This window comes from Struthio camelus, chromosome 20, assembly GCF_040807025.1.
Source record: "Struthio camelus isolate bStrCam1 chromosome 20, bStrCam1.hap1, whole genome shotgun sequence".
NCBI lineage: Eukaryota > Metazoa > Chordata > Aves > Struthioniformes > Struthionidae > Struthio > Struthio camelus.
In genome coordinates, this window is record NC_090961.1 from 6,637,362 (window position 1) to 6,660,922 (window position 23,561).

At 40.5% G+C, this 23,561-nt stretch overlaps 1 protein-coding gene across 38 annotated transcripts in view; it reads left to right on the forward strand.

Annotated features, from left to right (window-relative positions):
• Positions 1–23,561, forward strand: part of FNBP1 (formin binding protein 1) — a 104,150-nt gene that overhangs the window by 61,834 nt on the left and 18,755 nt on the right. For 10 of the 38 annotated variants that reach the window (XM_068914884.1, XM_068914886.1, XM_068914882.1 and 7 more), the window contains 4 exons: positions 5,831–5,959; positions 7,760–7,906; positions 13,533–13,730; positions 15,133–15,315. In XM_068914884.1, coding sequence (XP_068770985.1) covers positions 5,831–5,959; positions 7,760–7,906; positions 13,533–13,730; positions 15,133–15,315 — 657 coding nt within the window. Of the gene's footprint in view, positions 1–5,830; positions 5,960–7,759; positions 7,907–13,532; positions 13,731–14,711; positions 14,739–15,132; positions 15,316–20,391; positions 20,479–23,561 lie in introns of all 38 variants that reach the window. The other 28 variants (XM_068914905.1, XM_068914902.1, XM_068914900.1 and 25 more) reach the window with 7 other exon arrangements.

The window sequence follows — 23,561 nt, forward strand, 5'->3', positions numbered from 1 at the left end:
GATTTCCCTATCGGCAGTTTGATCACCAAGGCAATTGGCATATCTAGTCTTTGTCTCCTTGCGCAGCAGCTCTAATGCCACAAACTTTTGGATTCAGGGCATAATTAATTCAGTAGGGCCTTAGAACGGCGTATTTGAGTGGTGGTACTTTTCTGGTGTATGCCACAGTGGCGCGCTTGCTGGTTTTGTTTCTTATGTAACGGTCCTCCTCTTAGGTAAGGTTTAGTCTGTGCTGAACGTTTTGCAAACAAAATTGACAAAATAAATTGGACACGATAGAAAAGGAATATCTGTGCCTTTGTGTTATATGTTGGGAAATGAAGCGCTCGGGAACGTGTGCAAGGGAATCCATGGCAGAACTGAAATCTAAACCCAGGCCTCCTAAGTCTTGGACTGGCTCACTTAAGTAAAAGTTCAAGTTAACCTCCAGCTGTCAGACTCTGTTAATCAGCTAGCAACTGCATTTGTAATCATGCTGCAGAACTGGTTGGATGAGTATAAGACTGGCACAGTTAGGCGAGTCCTTGTTGCAACGTGTGTGGGGTTTTTTTGTTTTTGTTTTTTTAAATAGAGCAGATAGGGCCAGAGCAGTTTGAGCTGTGCTAGGGCCTTGCAGCATCTTACTGTGCTGCTCTCCTAGTTCTGTAAACTTGGTCCACCTTTCTCCTTAGAGCTTCAGTCATGTTTTATTGCTCTAGTTAATTTCGCTTGTTAGCGTTCACTTATATAATCTGGCAGAACTACGTGGAACGCTAGTGCAATAGATAACGTTTCCTGAAGTTTGATCACGAACGTTTTCCATCCCCTGTCGGCTGTTTGCTCGTTTGTATATTATATTTGGCCAAGGGATTTCAGAAATACACAGACTGTCAGATTTTTTTCCATCCCTTCTAGTGTTGAAAGTAATGATCTTTCATTCCCCCCCTTCCCTCCCCCCCCCCCCCGCCAGTCTGTTCTTTGCACTCCCCATTCTCCTGCCTTGCTTTTCTTGCTTTCAGGAAAACGAATTTTGAAACCTTTTTTTGCTTGCCAACTGGGAGAGATCAGACTGAGTATTGCAAAATAGTAAACAATGGAGCTTGATTTGGAGGCTATGTAAATCAGAGTCTGAAATCCTGGCCCTGTTTTGAAGTCTATGGCAGAATTCCCACTATTCTTAATGATTCTGCACTCGCTGCCAGTGTTGCCGCTGCCAGGCGGCGCCCCGCTGCCTTGGGTGGCAGCGGCTGCTCGTGGCAGAGCGCGACTGTGCGCAGCGTCTGTGTAGGCAGGACCAGAGGCTGCAGCTGAAAAAACCTGGGAGCAATCGAAAGCGTTCCTGAAATTGGTGAAGTGTTTCCGAGTCTGCCTTTATCGTTAACTTATTTTGAAAGATTTGGGTGTTTTTTGGGGGTGCCTTTTTTTGTGTTTGCATTTTAGTCTGATCTTGGATTTACCAAAGACAGGCCTATTTTGGCAGGCGGTGATCTGGCAGTGATCTATCGGACATGCTGGCCAAGCGTCCTTGTTGTTTTATTTTAAGGGGAGAGGGCAGGGAGGAAAGAAGAAAGCACGCTTCGCCAAAGTTTCGTCTGGAAACTCTGCCACTCCGGACAAGAGTAACTGCTGAGGAGTTGAACTGTTCCACTCGGTGTGGATCAGCTGAATAGTAGCCAAAGCTTTTTTTTCTGCCCTTTTCAGTTATTCATATCACTCCCACCACAACAGCCTTGAGGAGTTACATTTTTTGTCTGTGTAAACCCAAAAGACACTGTGTCTATTGACCCTGCTGCTGTTTCTGGAATGCGTCTTAGAAAATTGTTCTCAGCAAAAAAATGTCCTTCTTTCTTTATCGTCATTGCAGGCTGAAATGGCAGAAAATGTGCCCTCCCCCCCAATTTCTCCTACACTTAACTACCAGTTTTCTTTCATATGGAACCTGATTTGGGGGGAGAAGGTGTATATGCAAGTAACGTAGTACAAGAATATGAATTTTTTTTTTTAAATACTCTGAAGCATCATGTAATGCATGGCAATGTGCTAGCATTTTCGCACTCCTGCAAGATGGGCAGTGCCCAGTAAATGTGTGAATATCCTCTTTCTGTGTAACTTGTTAACTTTTCCTTTTATGAACTCTGGTCAAAGGTAAATGTTTTTGATTTCAGGTCAGTATATAAGGCTTTAATAGCCTTAATAATTGCATGTTTGCAAGGACTGTTGAGAACTCTCCCTATCGATAATTCTTGTATCGCGTTCTGTCACGTACAGTGACTGTCCCTACAAAGTTGCATCACGTTGTCAAACTGCAGAATTTTTCAAGCCTATGTTATACAAGTGACAAGTAGGTTCAGGCTAAATACAAAATTTAAAAATTTAAAACTGCCTTTTTTCATCTTCCCTCAAATACCTTGAATATATATACCATTTTCTGATTTTTCCCTGATGCAGAGAGGAACCTCATTAATTCCCCCTTTAAAAGGGGGAGCGGATGTGTTTTGGTGCATTACAAGTACCTAGTCTTGGCATCTCCCTTACAACTGAGATAAATCTGGCAATCTGCAGAAGATCTGGATTGTGGCTTCACGTGTGCCGCTGGAAACCCCAGCACTTGCTCAGTCATCCCTGCCTGGTTAAAAGGAGAGGGGATGTTGACTGAAAGCTGCATCGCAATATCATCCTCCCATATCTGAAGTTATGGTCTAATTTTCTAGAGACTGGGTATTCCAAAGCCTTGCCTCCAGAAAATATCATTCAGATCAAATATTTTAAAGTTAATTCCAAGAAGTCTGAAAAAGACCCTCTCTGAAGCCATCTGCGTGCATGAGCAAGCAGTAAAGATGACAACACTGTATCTGGAATTTATTTTCTGCGAAGCTCAACTATAAATTGCTCCTAAAATACTCTGTTCCCTCCACACAGCTCCTGTGACTCCATGCGTACTCTCAATGTTGAAACTTAACATCATCATTTCATTTTTATTATTCTGTGCTTCCAACGGAGTACAGGAGCCTAGCTATAAAATAAAATCTCTTAATACTAAAAGTGATGATGTTAGAGTAAGCGACACAGTCAAATGAAGTCATAAAAAAAATTCCAGGCTTTTTTATATATTTTAAGATCAAAATATCTCACTGGAAAAACATTTAAGCTGTTTCAAGCTTGCCAAATGCATAAAATGGCCAGGAGAAGCAAAACATCGCTGGGGCTCTCATACAAAAATTCTTGTTTTTTGGAATGTACCCAATTTTACTTACTCATCTGCTGTCTCCTTTTATTTGGGGCCAATTAAAATAGTTTTGGAAACTGAGAGTCTACTCCTGTATACATTTAGCTCCGAGTTACTTTGCTCCTATCCGGCTAATGAGCTTGCTCCAGAGAATGAACTCTGATAGCTTAATGTTTGCAGGATCTGGCTCAAAATGTGCAATAATGGATTTCTTGTTTTTCTGTTTCAACAATAGAGTTGAGGGACAAATTCCTGAGTTGCACTATTTCCAAAAAAAGAAGAAGAAGAAGAAGAAAAAGACAGCTGGTATAAGTGGGCTTGGGCCTTCCATCGAAGTCGGCTCAAACAATGGGTCGCTCTTAGGTAGTTGAAGAGAATGGGCCTCACAAATGAGTATTGATCTGTAGCAGCTGGGTCCTGAGGAAGGGGCTGGGAGACAACCGTACATTACTCTGACAGCTGTCAGACTTTCCATGGCTGACTTTGTTTTGCTGGTATATTTGTGTGTGTTTGTACAAGGCTGTATTGTTTTCCACTCACGTTCAATGTAGCTCATACGAGTGTGTGGGTGAGAAAATTTAATAAATTTTAGAGCACTCAGGCACAAAAAAAATGGTACAGCTTCTTGGAATTTCCTTGCTGCAGGTAAATTTTCTGAGGTTTTGTATGTTCCCTTTACAGGAGTCAGTGGTCAGTTTAAAATCCTGGTGGGACTTTTTTATGGTTCATTTATTTGGTTATAGTCACAGTCTTTTCCATGTAATGCTACTGTTTCGTCTCCTGTTATGCACCCTGTTCCCAGCATTTTCTCACCGTGCTTGAATTATTCCTTTTGTAAAAAGAATGTGAAGGGGACCTAGGAAATTCCTACAATTGACTGTGCTTGCAAAAGCAATAACCGAATTGAGGTGAAATAAATTATTAGGTGAGAGGTGTGAGCTGGAGAAATGGGAGGGAAACCTATTTCTTTGAGATTTGAAGCGTTCTGGCAGAACTCGCTGCCTTCCAGTTATGGTTACTAAAATGTTCCACGATTTGGTATTTCAAGGATTTATTGTCAGGAAACTATTGTCTGCTTGGAACAGTTCAAATGATAACCTAATTCTGAACCGTTTTTAATGGTAGCCCCCTTCTTAGACGATGTTAACATCATTTATTGAGCTGTTTTCTCTGAAACACCCAAGAATGCTTTAAAAAAATTTTAAAGCAGTCTTTCCTTCTCCGTTCTTAAAGGGATTGTTCTGGAATTGAGGCAGTGATTGAAACATGGTGTTCGAGAAATCTTCTCAGCGCTGGGCCCGGGTTAGGTAGACATTCGACAAGCGAACGCAGGATGGGGAACGAAGGCCTATGGGTGCGGGGAGCTGTGCAGAAAGGAACGAGAGAGAAGAGCTTCTGCCTGAAGGCCAACAGCAAGGAAGGAAAAGGCGGCTAAAATAAACAGATGGGATAGACAGCAAGGGAATAATGTTGGGCAGTGAAACAGATGACAGAAGGCCTTAGGAAGAAGAATTTGTAAAGAGAGATCTGCAAATATAAAAGGGTCACTCAGGGACAGATTGTTCTAGGAAAAGAAGTGAGGTTAATTGCCCAGTGCTCTCCTATGTTAAGCTGGGTAGCAAAGCAAATCGTCTGCGTGGGTAAAAATAGGAAGGGAGTTGTGTCTCGGCTGCTACTCAGGCTCCCCTTTCCTTGCGCGGTTCGTGCCAGCCCTGTTCAGGGAAGTGTACGTATAGGAACTGTGCAGAGAGCACTGCGGGAGCATGAATTAAGATGTTCTGTCATGGTGATGTTGGCTAAAGAATGGGAAATGCAACAAAAACGGCCTCCTTGTCCTTCTCCCCTCTCCTTTCCCCAAAAGATACTGCTAGCTAACGGGCAATTAGTTCATTAGAAAAAAGCAGGTGCCATCCAACAGGGCGTAAAGTGGAGTGAGAAGAGTCTGTAAGTGTACAGAAAAAGTTTGTGCCCCTACGCGGGCTGCTAGCGGGGCAGGTTTTTTTTTTTTTTTTTTTTTTTTTTTTTTTTTTTACTGTACTGCGTGCAGTAGGGAGAGAAGTGGTTTGTGAAATGCAAAATGGCTCATGGAAATAACACGTAACAAAAGCGAGGATCAGCTGCTCCAAGCATAATGAGAGACCTGCTAGTTGGGGAAACGGGCGTGTTTTCTGTCACAGATCTAGTAGGCTTAATCTTTGTTTAACATAGATGCAGGATGACAGGAGATGTTCATTCTGAGGGCACATCTAAGCTGTGAGAGTTGTTACTTCTAAGGCAAACTGGGAACGCAAGTTTCCATATGCCACATTTTCTCTGATTTAACTGAAAATTCTGAATTTTGAAAGCAGATGTGTGTGCTAGTTTGACAAAGGGCAAAGCCATGCCACGTTTGACAGAAGAACGAGGACTGAAGTCGAGCAGTGCATGCTGGATCCTTAAGCCTGAAGTAGATGAAACACGTTACAGGGAAATAGGAATAAACCGAAAGTGGAAGTGTTCAGAGCCCCATATGCTAATGTTTCTGTACTGCCTGTTGGCAAGGATAGCTACACTAGGAGCAGTGCAATGCAATGCACTTTATTTCCACATAATACAAATTCTGAATTTCTTTTGGTGTTTCTTTAGGCAAGACAGCAAGCCCAGCTGCGACATCAAATGGCAGAAGACAGCAAAGCAGAATACTCTTCCACTCTACAGAAGTTCAACAGTGAGCAGCATGATCATTACTACACGCACATACCAAATATCTTCCAGGTGAGGGCCTTTGGCATGAATCTGGAGTAGGCCATGTTCCTCTTGTGATAAGAAGAGAGGGATGTATTGCACATTGGTTCAATTCTATGACCCCGTCTTTTACTCTGTGTGGGTTTTGTCTCTGTTAGCAAATTTTATTTGCAATTTACCAATCCAAGAGCTGGAGAGCTTGGTGTGATAAATTGTCTCTGTCTCTTAAACTAGCTATCAAGTGATGGGTAATATATGAGGAAGGAGACGTTGGATTGTCATGACAGATTACAGTAGTCTTTTTGGAGTTGCTCAGTCTTGTTCTATTAAACTCTTGTGTCCATGCAGCTGGGGAATGAGAGCTTTATTTGCATTGCTGGGGCAGAAGTCAGCTGGATGTGCTTACATCTGTAAAGCCTCACAGTCCTTTCTAACCTCTTTTCAAACCAGACTTCACAGATGTTTAGATTTAAACCACAACAATTCTGTGATAGTGTCAGGATTTAAGTAAGTTTGCTGATTATGTCTTAGGATACTTAAAGACTGCAGAGAAAGAACAAAAAAGCCATCAGATCTATACTGACTGAAGATCCAAGTTTGTGCTTGAACAAAGAGAGAGTAATGTAGTGGAACAGAGGTCCTAAATGACTGTTGCATTGTAACGGGTCATAAGAACCAAGAAGTGGAAAATATAACCTCTTAAAGAGAGAAAATGTTGCATGTTTATCATCTGATCAGAAATAACCGATATTTGCATAGCAAATAGACATTTGCTTACTTGTAACTTGAACTTTTTAGTTAAATGGGCATCTGCTTGTTTGCTTCATGATCTTTCGTACTAGAGGGCCGAGATAAATTATTCCTGGCATCACATACAAACTTCTTGCAATTTTTTTTGTATTTAATACCAAGTCTGGTAAGCACTCTGATTTGTAGATGCACACCTAAAGTTCTGCAGAAATATCCTTTTCACTACCAGTGCACCAGAAAGCTCCAATATTTTGTGTTAAGTATTGAAAAAATAACAGTTGCTTTTTAGCAAATTATGTCTGTTCTTCCCTTTAATTGTTGCAGTTTGTTGTTTTTGTTGGCTTCTGGGTCAGTCAAGGTTACGCAGATCCCTTTTTTTTTTTTTTTTTTTTTTAATTTGACAATGTTCCATCAGATCCCTGCAGCCTAATGTGAAACAGGCAGTTCTTGTTCATGCCCTTTTGTACCCTGTTATAATCTATCATAATAGTGTTATGCCACGTCCGCTTTCCCTGTGTTCTAAACCTTAAGTCTGTGGGATAGATGCTGGAGACCACAGCCCTGAATCTAGAATATGTTGAGGAGGTTTGGTGTAAACAATACATGAAGTGTAGGACTACCTGCAAAGCAAGAATTCCCCCCCCAGGGGAAGGGGGAAGCGGGTGGGATCAAGTTTTTGGATTGTTTGGGTTCTCTAGTTGAATGAAAATAAGATCTTTCAGAACATGCCACGAAAAAGGTAAAAGCGTTCACCTTTCCAGAAATGTCATTAAAGCCTTAGGAGCCATCCTTACAGAAGTCTAAGGCTGAGATTTTGACAAATCAGCATTTTCTAACATCAAAAGTTAATTGAAAAATTCCTGGTTACGGTAACACAGAGAATACTTTTAGAATAGCATTTTGATGTTTGATGGAACGATGTAAGCTGCTGCCTTTGTGTGAGAGCAGCTGTCCTAGTTTCTGTTCTTAAAAACGTGTTTAACTCGTAAGTTTAAAAGGTGCCGATATATGTTAGGGAGAAAAATCAGTTGAGACTGTGAAGTTTGATACTTGATCAAAATCAAATGTGTAATGTTCTAGAAAATACAAGAAATGGAGGAAAGAAGAATCGTGAGGATAGGTGAATCCATGAAAACTTTTGCAGAGGTCGACCGCCAAGTGATCCCTATCATTGGAAAGTGTCTGGATGAAATAACCAAGGCAGCAGAATCAATTGATCACAAGAACGTAAGTGTTGCGTTATTTGAATTGTTGATTGTTGTCTTTACTACTGATCACTTCCTGTATGGTGACTTAAATCCTGGGTCCAAGCCACAGTGTGAGGGCTCTGAATCATAGAACTAAAACAGGGAATAGGTTCTTGTTCCAAATTGCTTTGTCTGATGCACTGTTAGCATATGCTCAGGTTATTTTCCAAATCTGCTTAACATGCAGAAATGCATCTATTGACATGCCATTTTTTTCCCTCATTTTTTTTTTTTTTTTAGAAATACTCTCTCTTTTTGGTAGGCTTACTACTTTTTGAGGTACTGTTATTGAAAAATAAGCTTCTTTCTAGAATGATGAGAATGGTGGACGACATTTCCAGATATCTAATCATCACCAATTCTTACACAGATGAGTTTTCTTTATAATGGTCAGACAATTCGATGTTGCAGAAACATATTTATTTCAGCTCTTCGTATAATAATGGAAGTACTTACAGTGCTGGCTGCATAAATAATTGAGTACAACTTTGGCATAATTTGCTACTTTACTGTAAATTTTTCCTTTGAAATTTTGAGACTTACTGAACATTGTTGTAGGATTTAAAAAAAAAAAAAAAACAAAAATAAACTTGGCCGATGAAGAGTTTCCTGATGTACGGTCAGCACAAGGGTAAATGTGTTTTCTGTTCAGTTTTCAAAATGATTTGCTCCCTTCGTAAATGAAGTCTCTGCCTGCTCTTTCAACCCTTCTCATGGATCACATTAGTGCTTCAAATACGAACAGCATGCGTCTTGCTGGCTGTTTGAGTTTCCCATACATCTTTTTCACTGGAATCCTTTCTGTGCTATTCATCGCCCGGAGCCTGGAGACAGCAGTTAATTGGCAGCATAAGCCTTAGGCTGAGGTTTTGAAATGAATCCATTACTTTCTGCTCAGCAGTTGCTCTCGCAGAGAGCGGCATGGGAAACCAAGGAATATGGAAGTTACTGTTTCTTTTGGGGATAGAAGAAGGGGTGGGGGTTGAGACACTGAAATTCAGGTTAGAACAATGTACCCCTTTGGGGTACAATTCCTGGCACCGCATGTTGAAAATCGTGTTAGGGTGAGATTCATACCTAGGCCTACACCCTGCTCTAAACCTTTAGAGTGGCCTTCAGTGAAATGCCCAAGGTTTAAGCTGGATGTTTGAACGAAGAGGAATCTTGCATTCAAACCGGTCCTTCTCCCTTGCACGCAGATATGTCAAAATGATGGTTCATGTGCACAAGTGACGTTAGGACAAGATAGTTTTGAGCACTGATAACAACTAAGGGATATCCTATAAACACTGTGCTAACAAAAATGTATTTAACTACATTTGTTGCATCTGAGCAATTAAAAGGGTTTAGCATATTCTATCTGGAAAACACTTATGACCACAAAGGGTTCTTTTTTCTTCTCAAATATCAAGGATTTTTCATCTACTGGAACAGTGGTTTCTAACTTACTTGGTTCCTGTAAAAGTGGTGTGCCTGTTTCTGCCCTTTAACAGGATGCAGGTCCTGCTGCTTTATAGGAACGGCCGTAGGTGCCTCTGTAGCAGTTTAAATCTATCACCTTCTCTATTTCCAGATCATATTCTACTTTGTCCAGTGATGCAGCCTGTCCCATCTCGACTCTTAAAATTTTAAGAAGCAAGTTTTGGTACTCTCAGGCTACCAGGAGAGTTTCTCCTTCTTCTGAAAAGATTCAAATTGAAGGTTGTCTCCTTTACTCATCTCTTTGAAGCCCGGAAAAATTTGGATAGGAAAGTCTAATGAGATCTGAGCTATAGTCAGCTTTGAATATGAGGTCGTACTCCAGAAAAGCTGAATGCAAGGACAGCTGATGGTAATATAGTTAGCACAACAGTGAGTAAAACCAAGAGCCTGCAGAGCAGGAAGCGTGTTGTGTGAAACTTTGGGCCCACACAGACGTGTGTTTCCAAGCTGGGAAATCTCCAGGATCTGGTAATCACAAAAAACACCACTATAGTATCACCAAACTTGAAATGTATGAGTTACCTTACAAACAGTGAAACTGATACGAAGCAGTGACGTATGTGAAGTTCTTATTTAACTCTTGCCTGCTGTTCTTTGGTTCTGTTTTTACTTTTTCTGCCCAGCTATCGCATTCAGAATTACTGAAGAAGGGGAGAGGGTAAATGAAATCTCTGCTCCTTAAGCATTATTAACATCAGTTCAGAATCCAGGGCTTTAAAAGCAATAACAAATACAGGAGATGTATTGGTCAGCGAGAAAAATATTACAGAGGAAAGCACTAGTTCTAGCATGTTGCCTTGTGTACTGAACTATGAGTCGACTCTAGCTGAAAGGATGTAAAAACCTAAGTTCTGCAACATTTTTCAGTAAAAGATTACCAGCTGATGGCAAGGGTTTACTGTTTAAAAAAAAAAAAAAAAAAAAAAGCAGCTTTTTGGCATTCTATTTTCAGCTGTGGGTAAGTTTATTACAAATATTGGCCTGTAAAAGTGGAGTTTCTACTGCATCCATGAACCCTGCTGATCTATAGCATCAGAACTGTGCAGTACAATAGCAAGTAAGGATGAAGTTCTACAGTTGCATTAAAGCTATGGAACTGCAGGCTGCCAACAGCAGGCCCCCTTTCCACTGCCAGCTCTGTGTTCCCCCCCTCTACTGGTACTAGCAAGACCCCGGATATCCCTTCTATCCAGAGCCCCTCTTTCATTTGATGATGTTAGAACCAGAATAAATGGAATAAATTTAATATTTTGTAATATTTAAGCTGCAAAAAGGATGAAGTCTTGCCTCATGCCCAACTTGCAAAACAGCCAAACTTTTAGGCTTGGTTTTACTCCATTTGCAACTTTAAATAGGATTGCTTTATGGCCTCTCTGAAGCATGTAGAACTCTCGCTAACACCAGTGGAAGCCGTCAGAATTTAGCTGGGAGTACTGGCTAGCTCTGTGTTGCTAATACGCTTATAAATATGCTGCTTTTCCATCTCCTTTTTCTAACAACTCAGGCAAAGCAGAGGTCTTATTTCAAGGGTAAGCTGTAGTGACTGTTAAGTGAACCAATGCAGAACTTGCTTCTGAAAGCTCTAGCAGCAGATATAATTAATTTGTTCTGGATTTCAGAGTTCCTGTTAGGACATTACCTCTTTCTGATACATGGTGCATGCTGGTTATTTTTAGCCCCATTGTAGTGAAAGGATGTTTTGACTAAATGGAAGGAATGCCGTACAATTAAAAGAGGGAAAAAAAGAAAAGCTTAAGCATGGGATAAAATGCCAGTAGCGTATTTAATGTAGCCTTGTACTTATAGTCTCTTCTCTCTTCCTTCTTGGCCTTGTTTTCATGATTATTATTAAAATTCTCTTCAAATGTTTAGAATTAAGGAAGTTTTTAATGTCAAACTAGGATGAAATAATGGAAAGAGGTGTACTTCCCTTAAAAGTTGTTTAGGAGTTTTACAGTGCACCTGCTAGATTGAGGATATCAAGCCTTAATATGCTTCACAATCCCCTGGATGCTTTTGCAAAACTTTTCCTGTATCTGTTTTGCTTGATTGAGCCTGGCCTCTGGATACGTTTATAATCACACTCAACTTTTCATGAATGCTGTTTTACCTACAGACGCAATCAGTCTTTCAGAGCAGCAGGTTCACCCTTTTTCTCTGGACAGGTTGGTGGTGATCTTCTCTAGAGGCTAATGAGATACGTGTTTCTGTGGCACAATTTCCCTAATGATCTTTGAATGAAAACTGTTAACAGTATAATATAAAAAGCCCCCTTCCCAGGAAGTCAAGTAGATTGTAAGCGTGTGGTTTTTTTTTTTTTTTTTTTTTTCCCCTGGGACCATTAGATTTAAATGCATTTTCCAAGCTGAAATCTGAGCCTGAACTTATGTATAATTAATTATATTTGTAGATCTTATTAGGAAAAATATTATGTGTTGTTGTTTTCATTGATATCTGTCAAAAAAAAAGAGCAAAGCCAGTGCATGTAATGTACAGCCAGTGTATGGCTGACTTGCATCTAGTGCTCCTGATAAAACCAAAAGGGTCAGTGGCTTTAATCACAAAACAGTTGGAGTTGGAAGGGACCTCTGGAGATCACAGGGTCAGGTTAGCAGGTTGCGCAGGACCGAGCCCAGTCGGGTTTTGAGCATCTCCAAGGATGGAGACTCCACAACCTGACTCATGGGCGGCCTGCTCCAATGTTCAACCGCCTTGCAGTGAAGAAGCGTTTTCTTAGGTTCATTTGCTCGTACTTCAGTTTGTGCCTGTTGCCTCTCATCCTGTTGCTGGGCACTGCTGAGCAGAGTCTGGCCTTGTCCTCTCTACACCCTCCCATCAGATATCTATAAACATTGATACGATCCCCCGACCCTTTTCTTGTCAAGACTGAACACTCCCAGTTCTCTCGGCTGCTCCTTGTATGAGAGATGCTCCAGTCCCTTAATCCTTTTTGTGGCCCCTATGGCAGCACAGAGTTACTAGCCGCTACCTGCACCAAGGTGACTGGCTGCTTGCGTTATCTTGAATTGCTCTAGTTGTGAGGTAAAATTCACAAGAGAAACCACTGTCACTTACTATAGCTAAGTTCACAAGCACTAACTTCTTGACTTACGGCAATGGGATTACTCGAGAGCTTCATCTCGGAGTATATATTGGGGCTTTCTAGTAGCTTGCTTGCAGCTTACATGCCAAACAATTCTATGCCTCAGTTTTTGTTAGGAGTCTCTTAATTCAAGTTATCAAGCTTAGTTACTGAAATGTGATTTTTTTTTTTTCTAATTAAAAAATTAACAATAATCAGCTCTTAGACGCTTTTACCGGTAAACATCAAAAAGACTTTAAAAGATGATTGTATAATAATATTGATGCTTGTGTGGGAAACCAAAACAAAGGGAAACAAAATCACTGTGGTGTTGTCAGGCAACAACTCAGCGGCAGGCTGGAATGACGAGACCTGAGTTTACCTTTCTTCAGTATCATCTCCAGCTAGCTACAATGACTCATCCTCTAATGATGGTTATGTACTTCTTAGGTGCTTAAGTAGAGTTTAGTCCTCTGCCTCTTTAACTATTGGTATTTTAAGTTATGATTGGTCTCAGTGATACCTTTGCAAAATGGACTAGGGTTTCATAACAGGAATAATGGACTCTCTGAGAACAAAGCTCACCTGCTTCATTTCAGTAGACTGATATGGGTTGGAGGCTTTGTTCTGTTTGGGGTGGTGGTGGTGGGTTTTTTTAAATGCATCTACTTTATTTATTTATTTTTAATTGCATTCATCACTGTAGTATGTGGGATTATTAAGCCATACACAGGGGAGTGCCTTGTTTTGGTAGGATGATATGCTCTGCGGGGTTGTTTTTTGTTTGTTTGTTTTAAATCTCATCACGGTAGTGAAAATACATCCAAAAAACTTGCCTTGAACTTAGAGCAGAAAGTGGAGAGTTTGGTCTTGGTTCTGAGCTCTGGAAGGTGTTCGTTCCCCAGGGTGAAACTGGTCTCTGAAAAGGTTGTTTCCCGCACAAATGAGCATTAACACCCTCGTACTGTTCTCTTACGCCACCAATCTGATGGCAGCCTTCATTCAAAATGTTTACACTCTTACTGGATCTGTCTCATTTCAGGATTCACAGTTGGTAATAGAAGCCTTTAAATCGGGGTTTGAGCCTCCAGGAGATATTGACTTTGAGGACTTCACTCAGCCAATGAAGCGGACTATCTCTGAATCCAGCCTTTCAAATTCCAGAGGGGATGGGAAATCTGAGCCCAAGTTTGGTGGCAAATCCAAGGGCAAGTTATGGCCATTCATCAAGAAAAATAAGGTACTGACTTGCAAACTTCAGCTTGGTGCTAGTGTACTTATAGTCAATAACCTCTGCCTTGTTTAGTAATCCTGGCAATTGCAATTTTTTTTAAAGAGAATTTTAGTTTCAGAAAGCTAATAACTAATGTCTTAATATGATGTTTTGTTGTAGTCTTTGTTTACTTAAGGATTTTTTTTATATACCTTTAAATTTTTTTTTCCTATATGATTTCTTTAATTATGTTGCAGTTTGTATATTTATTTACCTTTAGTTGTCATGTCTTTGCCATGGTCCATTTCTGTTCCTAACTCAGAGAAGGAATTGTATACCAGTTGCATAGTGCCATGTGTGCTAACTAACACTGTTACTTTTGGGCAGCTTTAACGTGGCATTACTGTCTCGACACCTCTAGAGCTCTCCTTGGCTTTTCATTTGCGTTGTCTTTTCAGTCTGTGCAGTGGGTTCAGCAACTGGGTGGCTGGGAATAGGGAATTGCTGTGATTCATTCTTAATTTAGCATAACTGAGCATAACTAACTAAGCAGTTGACTTTTTCAAAAGAAAATATTAACTTATGTGTCCATTAAACCTTTGTTTGACCATTTCATTGTCATATTTTACACCATAATGCATGGCAGCATTTACCTGGGGTTACCAGAATGTATCAGGATGACTGGACTAAATCTGTTCTCAGTAACACTGATGCAAGCCTAGAGTAGCTTCACTGTTTTAATCTCGCCCTTGTTGCTCTGACCCTTATCAAACTGCTTGCACTAATCACGGAGCGAGTACAAAAATCTACCTGATCGGAATGGGTCATCCTGTTGTGCTGATATGAGAAGAACTTGTCTCTCTGGTGCTTGCATCAGTGTAGCCAGAAACAAACCAGGGCTAACAACTCCTGAGCAAATTCATAGAATAATTCTTAAAAGTGAAACCTGATGCACGTTACAGAGGTATGATTTGAAAGCAGGAAGGAATGTGGTTTGTTGTTTTCCAGATAATAGAAACGCTACTGGGCACTAAGGTACCTTCCTTATCTGATCCATTTAAATTCAGGTATTTGAAAGCTCTATCCATATGCATTATTCTGAGCCGTCCACAGAGCAAGAACAGGGCAATTTATGGGGATAGCGTTGCATGGAAAAGTCTGCATGAGCTTCCTTTCGAAATACCTTGTATTATTCTTCTGTTGCATCATTTACTAAAAACTCCCATTTATCACATTCTTCATTTAACACAACTCTTAAATACTGCTTTCCCCCTCCCCTTTGAACCATGGCCTTTTAATATTTAATTATTTGTTTAATTGTTTTTTTTTCTCTGGATTTCAAATATTGTTTTTGATGCTTATTTTCGTTTTGTGTTTTATCTTTTTATTTTGGTTTTTATTCTGTCACTTCTCCATCTCTTATACGTAGCTTATGTCCCTTTTAACATCCCCCCATCAGCCCCCTCCTCCTCCCCCTGCCTCTGCCTCACCCTCTGCTGTTCCCAACGGCCCCCAGTCTCCCAAGCAGCAAAAGGAACCCCTCTCCCATCGCTTCAACGAGTTCATGACCTCCAAACCTAAAATCCACTGCTTCAGGAGCCTAAAGCGCGGGGTAAGTTCTCCTCTGGATACCTCTCTCTCTCTTTCTCTTTCTCTTTTCTTTCTTTCTTACGCTTTTATTGCACGTTCTGTTATGTAAAAACTTGTTTTGTTTTGTGAATGAACCCATTGTGTTTTATCATAACATGCAGACAAATCTAAGGAATCCCAAAGTACAAAGTCATTTGTAGTCAAAAGTGCCATAACGAAACCACGAAAAATACACTTCCCGATGGAAATTGCCTATTCTTTTTGAGGGGGAAAGTTGTCCACAGTACAGGCGGAGCAGCTGAATGTTTAGCAATACTTGCGTGAAAATCACAAAGATAGTTTAACTAAGTCAATAATTTAGTAGCCCTGCATATATCTGCAGCAGAGTTGGTTTGGGGGAGCACCATCAAGAGATTTGCTACAGTCCTGATGTAGCATGTTTCCTCCCTTACTGGGAGCAACTTTGTTCTTTGCAGGGTAGATTCAGCACAGTATCTAGGTCAAAAGGAGGAGAGCAAATTAGGAGAGGTTCTAGGAAATAATTCTTTTTACTTCAGTTGGGGCAAGTTCAGGCCCTTCACTGAAAAGATCTGATGTCTTTCGCTGTAGCAGTGGGATCAACACTTCCCTGTATTTTATGGTCGAGAATGCTTCTGTGCAGAATTTCTGGCTGCGACTCAGCCTTGCAGACAGTGGTCGAGGGCTGGAGTGGCTGCTTGTTCCTTAAGTCTGACTCTTAAGAAAACAGATGAGACATGAAACCTGAAATGATTCTAGGTGGTAATAAAGTTACTTTAGCTTGTAAGGTATGAGTTTCCTTTAAATCAAGGCAGTCATGTTGGTGACGCTAGGGAACTGAATTTAACGTTCTCTGCATCTTCTTAGATATATTGACTACCATTGGCTGTGAACGTTTTGGGCTGTTACTTCCTAAGGACCTTAACTGCGTCCTGGAGAGTGACGTTTCAGTAAGATGAGAGGTTTCACTTGATTCCAGACTAACAAGCGTATATACGCACACAGGCATCCTGATGTTTACAGGGCTCAACCCCAAATTACCAGTTAGACACATACCTACGGGAAAAGAAGAAATACAGAGACACAGGCAACCACCTGCAGAGAAGAGGACATGAGATAGCATCTGTCCAATCCTTACTTGAGGCAGCAGCCCTTTCAATGGCTTCCTTTTGGGACTTGTAGCTCTGTTAGTGAACAGACATTAAGATGGCTTTGGCTCCTAGGTTAGCATCTGGAGAATTATTTCCTCATATAAAAATTATGCCAACCAGACAGCACTGTTCAGTAATTAAAATATTTTTTAGAGCAGGCTGTAATGACAAGGAAGGTAACTACTTTAGAAAGCCCAAACTCTGCTCCAGGGACTGCACTGACATTTAGGCTTAGAGGCCTGAGCTCTATAAAAGCAGAGATGATTTCACTAGGGAACTTCAGTGCTGGTTAGCTACAGAGAGCGAAGAGCAATGCTATAAACAGTATTTTAATTGTGTTATCTGGTTATAGAAAGTACATTAAGAAAATAGACAATTTTCTTGCATAAAAGTTTCCAATTCTTTGCTACGGAGTTGTCCTTTAATGGCGGTATGATTCAGACTAGAACCCGAAGAATCACGCTTCTGGTGCTTTTTAATGGGGAAGCCAAAAGTTTCTAAGCTGTCATAAGGTGTATTCTGTAAATATGCTACCTTCCCTCCCCTCAGTTGCACAGTTTGGCTCACAGCATCTTTTCTCAGTGGCTCTTAAGGGGGAAAACAGTCTTTCCGTTCTGCTTCTCTAACAGCAGATTTGGAGGATGTGCTGCTTGTGGCGCTCTTGAAGGCAGCTGTTATGGTAGGTTGGCTTCTGCAAGGCTTGTTCATACCGAGTAGCAATGAGACACTTGGGAGAGTGAAGGCACTGCTGAAGGTGAGAGCTTGAATTGCGGTCTAATGCTCCGAGAGTGCCGTTCACTGAACAGAGTGCTTAAAATAGTGCTGAATATTTTTAACTCAGTCTAAAATATTTATACTAGTTCGTAGTTCTCTTGGCTCTTCGCAAGTTTGTATTTCAAATGCACAAATTCTTATTTAGTGACTATTTGGCTGCGTAAGCAATTTGTGACCAATTGCTTTTCATATTGCCTGAAGATGGGCCATTCTATTGTGTGTTAATTATTGGAGAAGTCTAAGTGAGCCTTTTATAAGGTTTTCTCACCTCCTCGTATAAATTCACTTATTAATACTGCATGCCATATTGTTTTCGACTGGTCTGTGAGAAAAGTGAAATAATGAGAACAGTCTCCTATAGTTTTCTCTGGAATCCCCTCTAATTTTGCTGACAGTCATTAAAACGTCAAAGGAAAGGCACTTGCTAAATCTTCATTTAAACCTCTTGCTATGTTCTTTTTCATTTCCTTCCCCTGTGAGCCACCAGGATGTTTGTATGTAAATAGTGTTCCTGCCTGAGTCATGCAGCAGGGTTGGAAGCCAGCATTCAGATTATCACATCTTTTTCCAGAAGGGCAAATTCAGGCCATTTAGTTCATCTAGAAATACAGAGTAGAACAGGCTGCTAAGCTCTGGCAGCTGGCTCGGTCTGTTTTGAGAATTTGTAAAGTTCATATTTCATAGGTCCTTGGTGGCCAGAGCTAATGGGTGAAACGCTGGTGGTTTATGTTGTACAAGGGGTCAGACTGAAGGATCACGAAAGTGCCTTATGATCTTACAAAACAAAATAATAAATTAAACATTCTAACCAGGCCAGAAGAAAAAAGATTCCCCCCCCCCCCCCCAACCACCCCAAAATCCTGTAAAATTGTTGGATTAAAAATGAGTGATTGGCATTAGTTTCAGTTGATATGGCCTCCTGTATATAAATTACAGCTAGGTAACAGGGTTAATTCTGCTTTTACCATATCAGTTTAATAAGAGTTCCAGTTTGCGAGTCTTCTCTATTCCACTATCCCTTTGCAAAATCCAAAAGGATATGAATTTTGCACTTGAGGATGAGTTATAATATTGCAAATACTTGAATTGTGATGTTACCAAAGAAATTAGATGGGAGGAAGTAAGGAGAAGCTGTCTAGCAAAGGATATCGCATCTGTGCAGAGATGCACAAGTGTGAAGCAACTGTTGGAAAGGAAATGTAGGGAACCAGCAGGACAGTCCAGTGTAATGGATGTTTGGCTCTGCACACTGAAGAATTTTGTTTGGTCTGAATGTTGTCTCTGCACTGCTGCTTTTGTTTGGAGACAAAAATCCCTCTCCAGTCAGACACCTTGCCGTGAGGATGGCCACGGGAGATTTTAAGTAGTATTTTAGATTATGCAACCAAATTGTCAAGAGGCAAATCCTTCCCAACTTTGTTGATGAACTGAGCTGTTAACTCAGTGTAAAATGTGCTAAAGTCAGTGTAACAATTTATGTTTATTTCGCTGCCAAAAAAAAAAAAAAAAAAAAGGTTCATACTCCTTTTCTGCATTAGTTTCCAAGGGAGAAGTGCATGAAAAGGAACTGCTTAGTGTGAGATTAAGTCTAGTAGATAGCAAGACCTTAACAGGATAAATCAACAGGAGCGAAAAAACTGCACATTGTACTTGATCCTTGAAACATAAGTGAGTGAATAGATTCCCATACAATTCCTCCGCAAAACCTTTGCGATCAGAACAGGTCTGGATAGGCAGTATTTTTTAGCGACTTTCGTATGAAGTTTTGGTTTAGTGTGTTATGTTGCATTTGGAAAGAGAAATTACTAAATGTAGAAGAGCAGAAAAAATCAAGGGTAACTGTTTAAAAATTAATTTTTAAATTACTCACGACCTGTTCTGTGTCCGGTCTAGCTTCTATTTTGCTTCCAAACCAAAAATCCTATGAATCTTATTTTTGTGGAAGGAAACAGATGCCTGAACAATTAATTTACCACAGATGCAAGGTTAATGTAGAGGAGCCGATACGAATATCAGTAGTCAGGGCCAATATGGAATCCTAGTCAGTTTAAAAGAAAAAAAAAAATTAGGCGCCGACTCTTGTTGGAGTCTGTGGTTTTCTAATCATATTTTCCTCAAGTTTTCTTTTTTCTAGCCCCAGCAGCAGACGAGATCCTCATTATAGAGCGTACTATTCTCGCACTTATCGTAGATCAAAACTAGAGCGGAAAAAGTGTGTCTTGCCCATAATTTTTGGGAGTGCTGTTTCTAATAACTCTTTAGAAGGACAATATAAAAAAGAAATATACTTAAATCAACTTATCTCTTTAGGGAAGTTAAAGCCAGAAGAGTACAAAAAATGAGGAACCACTTACATAAGTTACAATTTCATTTATGCTTGCTCTGTTTTTTCTAATTCCTTTTAGAGGACGAAGAAAACTCAGTGCTCTGCTACTTGATATTAATTTTGTGTTTTTTGTTTTTATTGCTATAGTGGCAATAACATCAGCACCTTTTTCTAAAGAGCTGAACTTCTACATGGGGAAAAAAATCCAGGGGTAGAACTTATTCCTTTGAATTATGTTGTGTGGCTTTATGCAGACCTGCTTTGCCTCTCTTAACTCAGACTAGGCTGCGATTAGACAGAAAGATGATGTGTTTGGGAGCTGGGACACAGATACTGCTGTCATTGACCGCGTTCCAACCTCCAGGCTGTTCTGTTGCACACAGTGGAGAGATTTTTGTGGTTCCCTTTCTAGTGGAAGTTGTTGACTTCATTACAATGTAAAACTTTATTTCCCTCGCGCCAGTTAATGTTTCCCTTACCATCTTGTCTTGCCTCTGTGACATGCTGTGTTGTTCCCTTTTCCCATCTATGCTAAGACCAGGGTTTTCTGGAGGGTTGGGGTGGTTAAAGCTTGGTTTATGCCAGCCCAGACAAAGATGTTTTCTGATCTGGTGTGTTACAGGCTTGCCTTTAGAAACATGGCACTTAATAGTTTTTCTTGTGGAAATACTGAACTCCCTGAATGCTCACCTCGTTGCCAGCAAGTTTCCCCTTTGCGCTTAAAGGCTAGTTAAACCCCAAGCTATCTTTTGCTGTAGAAGCAGTAAACGCGGAGATGCCTTGCTCATCTGCACTGTAACGGATGTGTTTTCTCTTGCTGACTCACCAGCAGACACAGTCTTTGTATTTTCACAAAGAACTCATGAAGAGGACTTTAGGGACACCCACGTGTGCCATTGAGGCTAGGGAATACGTTGTAAGTCTGCGTATGGTGTGCTTAGCCCATACCGTTGCTGCACAGTCGCTAACCCCACTTACAACGCCCTTGGAGTGTGCTGTGGAAATGTGCTTTGTAAAAGATAAAAGGAAAACGACAAATTGGGAGAGAGGCAAGTTGCAACTTATTGCGTGATGCGCAGGAAAGATTTATCCACCAGTCCTAGAAATGCTGAAATTGGCACAATTAATGATTGGACCGGGGGAAATTCAGATTGCAGTGTGGAACCTGCTTAAAGTGTCCCTGGCTGTAGCAAGGGTAACAGCATAGAAATCCTAAGTAATTTCTGTGTTCTGGTATGCTGTTTCTAAATTCATTCGTCCTGTAGGCTGACCCGACCTCTGCTTTTACAGCAAAGTTGCTCTGTGTAAAAAGTACCACAGGCGGGTTCCATGCATTTCTTCTAAATTATTTGTGTGTTGGGGGGGGGATTATGCATATGGTCTCGACTATCGTTAACCAAACCTCCTAATTTACAGCAGTGCAATGCTGCACGGCGTTTTGTGCCTTGGCGGTAGAGCACTGCTGCGCTTTCTGAAGATTCCCTGAGCTTTCTGTAATGATGGTAGTTCATGGAATCAAGATTTGCGACTTCTAAATCTGATATTTGGAGAAAGCAGGGTATAGGGGAGATTGTTCCAGGACCACTAAGAAAGAAATTTACCTCTTGTCCATAAGGAAGCCTCGGGGTTTATTTCAGTCCCGTCTTCTGTAAGTGAGGTTAGTGTCTGTGACTGTCCAATAACACATGGACTTGCTGGCTTTCGTGCTCTCTCATGTGTTATTGAAGCTTGTGGCTCTTAGGCTCTTCGTTCGTTCCCTGCAAGACTAAGCTAGACTTGATTTAAAGTGACAGCTTGAAACGGATTTGCTCATTTTATAGAAACGGAATTACTTGATTGTTTGTGAGGGAGGAGGGGGAATGCTGCTCTTCAGGAGCTGAGCAAGTTTCTAGCTGTGAAAACCCACCAGGATTGGCAAAAAATAGTTATTTAGTGAATGTTTAATGCAGGTTTATTTTCAATCTGCTTGTATTTGTTTATAGAAACTGAATTACTGACTTCTAAAATTATCGATACCTTTCAGAAACAGAAAACTGTGAATATGACTTATTTCAGCATTTCATTGTTTTAAACTATGATCTGCTTTGTTATTTGTACTAGTTATAACAATCCCTGATGTACTATTTGGATGGAAATGCTATTAACAAGTTTATTTTTATCATACTTAACAATGTAAGAATTTGGCAATATGCTGTCTGTAATCCCTTTGAAATTTGCTGAGTTTACAGCAAAAGAATAGTCTCAATACAGATGGTTCTTTGCAGTAGCGTAGTGGCTTTAGAGTAAGTAGTGTTTAGAAAGTAGCGCATGTAGCATACGTTTTGTGCCTTTTCTAGAGTGCTTTGTAGGTAAATATTTTTTCCGCCCAGTGAGTGTTGTCTGTGTAAATGTAGAAGAATCTTAATTTGTGCTGATCATGTCTCTGCTAAAGTTCACAGGAATGCTAAAGCAATTAAGCAAATAACGGCTGCCTAGACCAAATTTCTTCAGCAACATGTTTTAGCTCATTCTTTCCTCTTCTTGTATGATTATTCCCCTCTCAAAAATTGATTGTCTTTGTTTTTTCAATGGCCTCTTAGCTGAGAGAGTTAATTTGTCTATTGCGCTGTGGTTATTACTGTATATTTATTTACTAATGGGCTGAACCTCCGAGGGAAGTTGAATTGCTGCGTTCTCACAGAATGGAGCACTTCAGGTGGAATATTTCACTATTTATTTGACAGCCATATTTTTCTCATTCAGTGGTTGTCCTGTATTATTGTATAAATTCTGCTAAGTAAGGGTAATGTTTATATTTGAAAATTTTCCTACTACTTGAACGTGTTATGAAACACATTTATGGAGCTACCTTTATTTTAAATCCAGTCCTAAAGAACCGTGCTTTGGCTAAAAATGGAGCATCAGGAAGTGAGAGAGCACCATACGCAGCAGCTGTTCATGTTAAAATTGCAGCAAGCTCTTGAATGGGAAGATGTGCAGAAGTTTTGACAATACAGATTATTGCCTACAGTGAGAGATGTTTTCTAACTTTCATTTTGTGTCTGTCTTTAGCACAGAGCAAATGCAGTTATGCATTTACAAGTTCGTTGCATAGTTTGAGCATTTCACCACAGTTATCCCCAAAGAGGTGGTAACGCAGCCACCGTGCAGATCGCTGGAGGAAGAGGCAGGTTACAGTTTGGATTCTCCCTTTAGAAACTGGTTTTGTCTTGAACAGCAGTTAACTTAGGCTCCTTGGCATGCGACAGAAAGGCACTGTAACACTGTTAATCTCCTTGTCTCATGGAAAACCTCCGGAATTGCAGCTGTCACAGTGGTTTGCAACACTGGAAGAGGGTTTAGGTAAGTTAGGTGGTGAGCTGCCCACGCGCGTTTGTTCACCTGTCAGTTTGAGGCCCTGCAGCACTGTTGAGAGCTGCATGTGCAAGTGACGTAGGACAGAGGCAAACCGTGCTGGTGCGTAAGTGGTGGTGGTGGTTTTGTGTGTTTTTTTTTTTTTTTTAAACATATGCCTCCCTTTTTACAGTCTCCTACTTTCCCAGAGGAGCTGGAAGATAGTGTTTTGGCTCTGTACCAAGAAATGTCATAACCTTTAAAGAACTCAGTCATGTATATCATTTAAGGAGCATGGATAGCGGCTTAGGATTCTGTCATAGAATCAATTCGATATAAAGAGAAAAGAGGGTTTTTTCCTCCTCCTTTGTCCTTCTGTCTTTGCTACCATGTAGCAAAAGGAAGTTTGCTATGATGAATATTTGCTTATGAATCCTTCAAGAACATGAAACATCTGAAGTAACTACCCAGAGGACGTTGTACACAGTACTCGTGGATGTTTCAGGAATATTGTCCTTTGGGCATAAGCCTGAGAGCGAGGCTCCGTCTCCTTGAAATCACTGGAGATCCCATAGTGCTTTTTGCAGCAAGTGTAGGACCTTACCTCTTTGCTAAGTTCTAGCTAGGTTTTATTGCAGTTTTCTCCTAAAACATTGCATAATATGG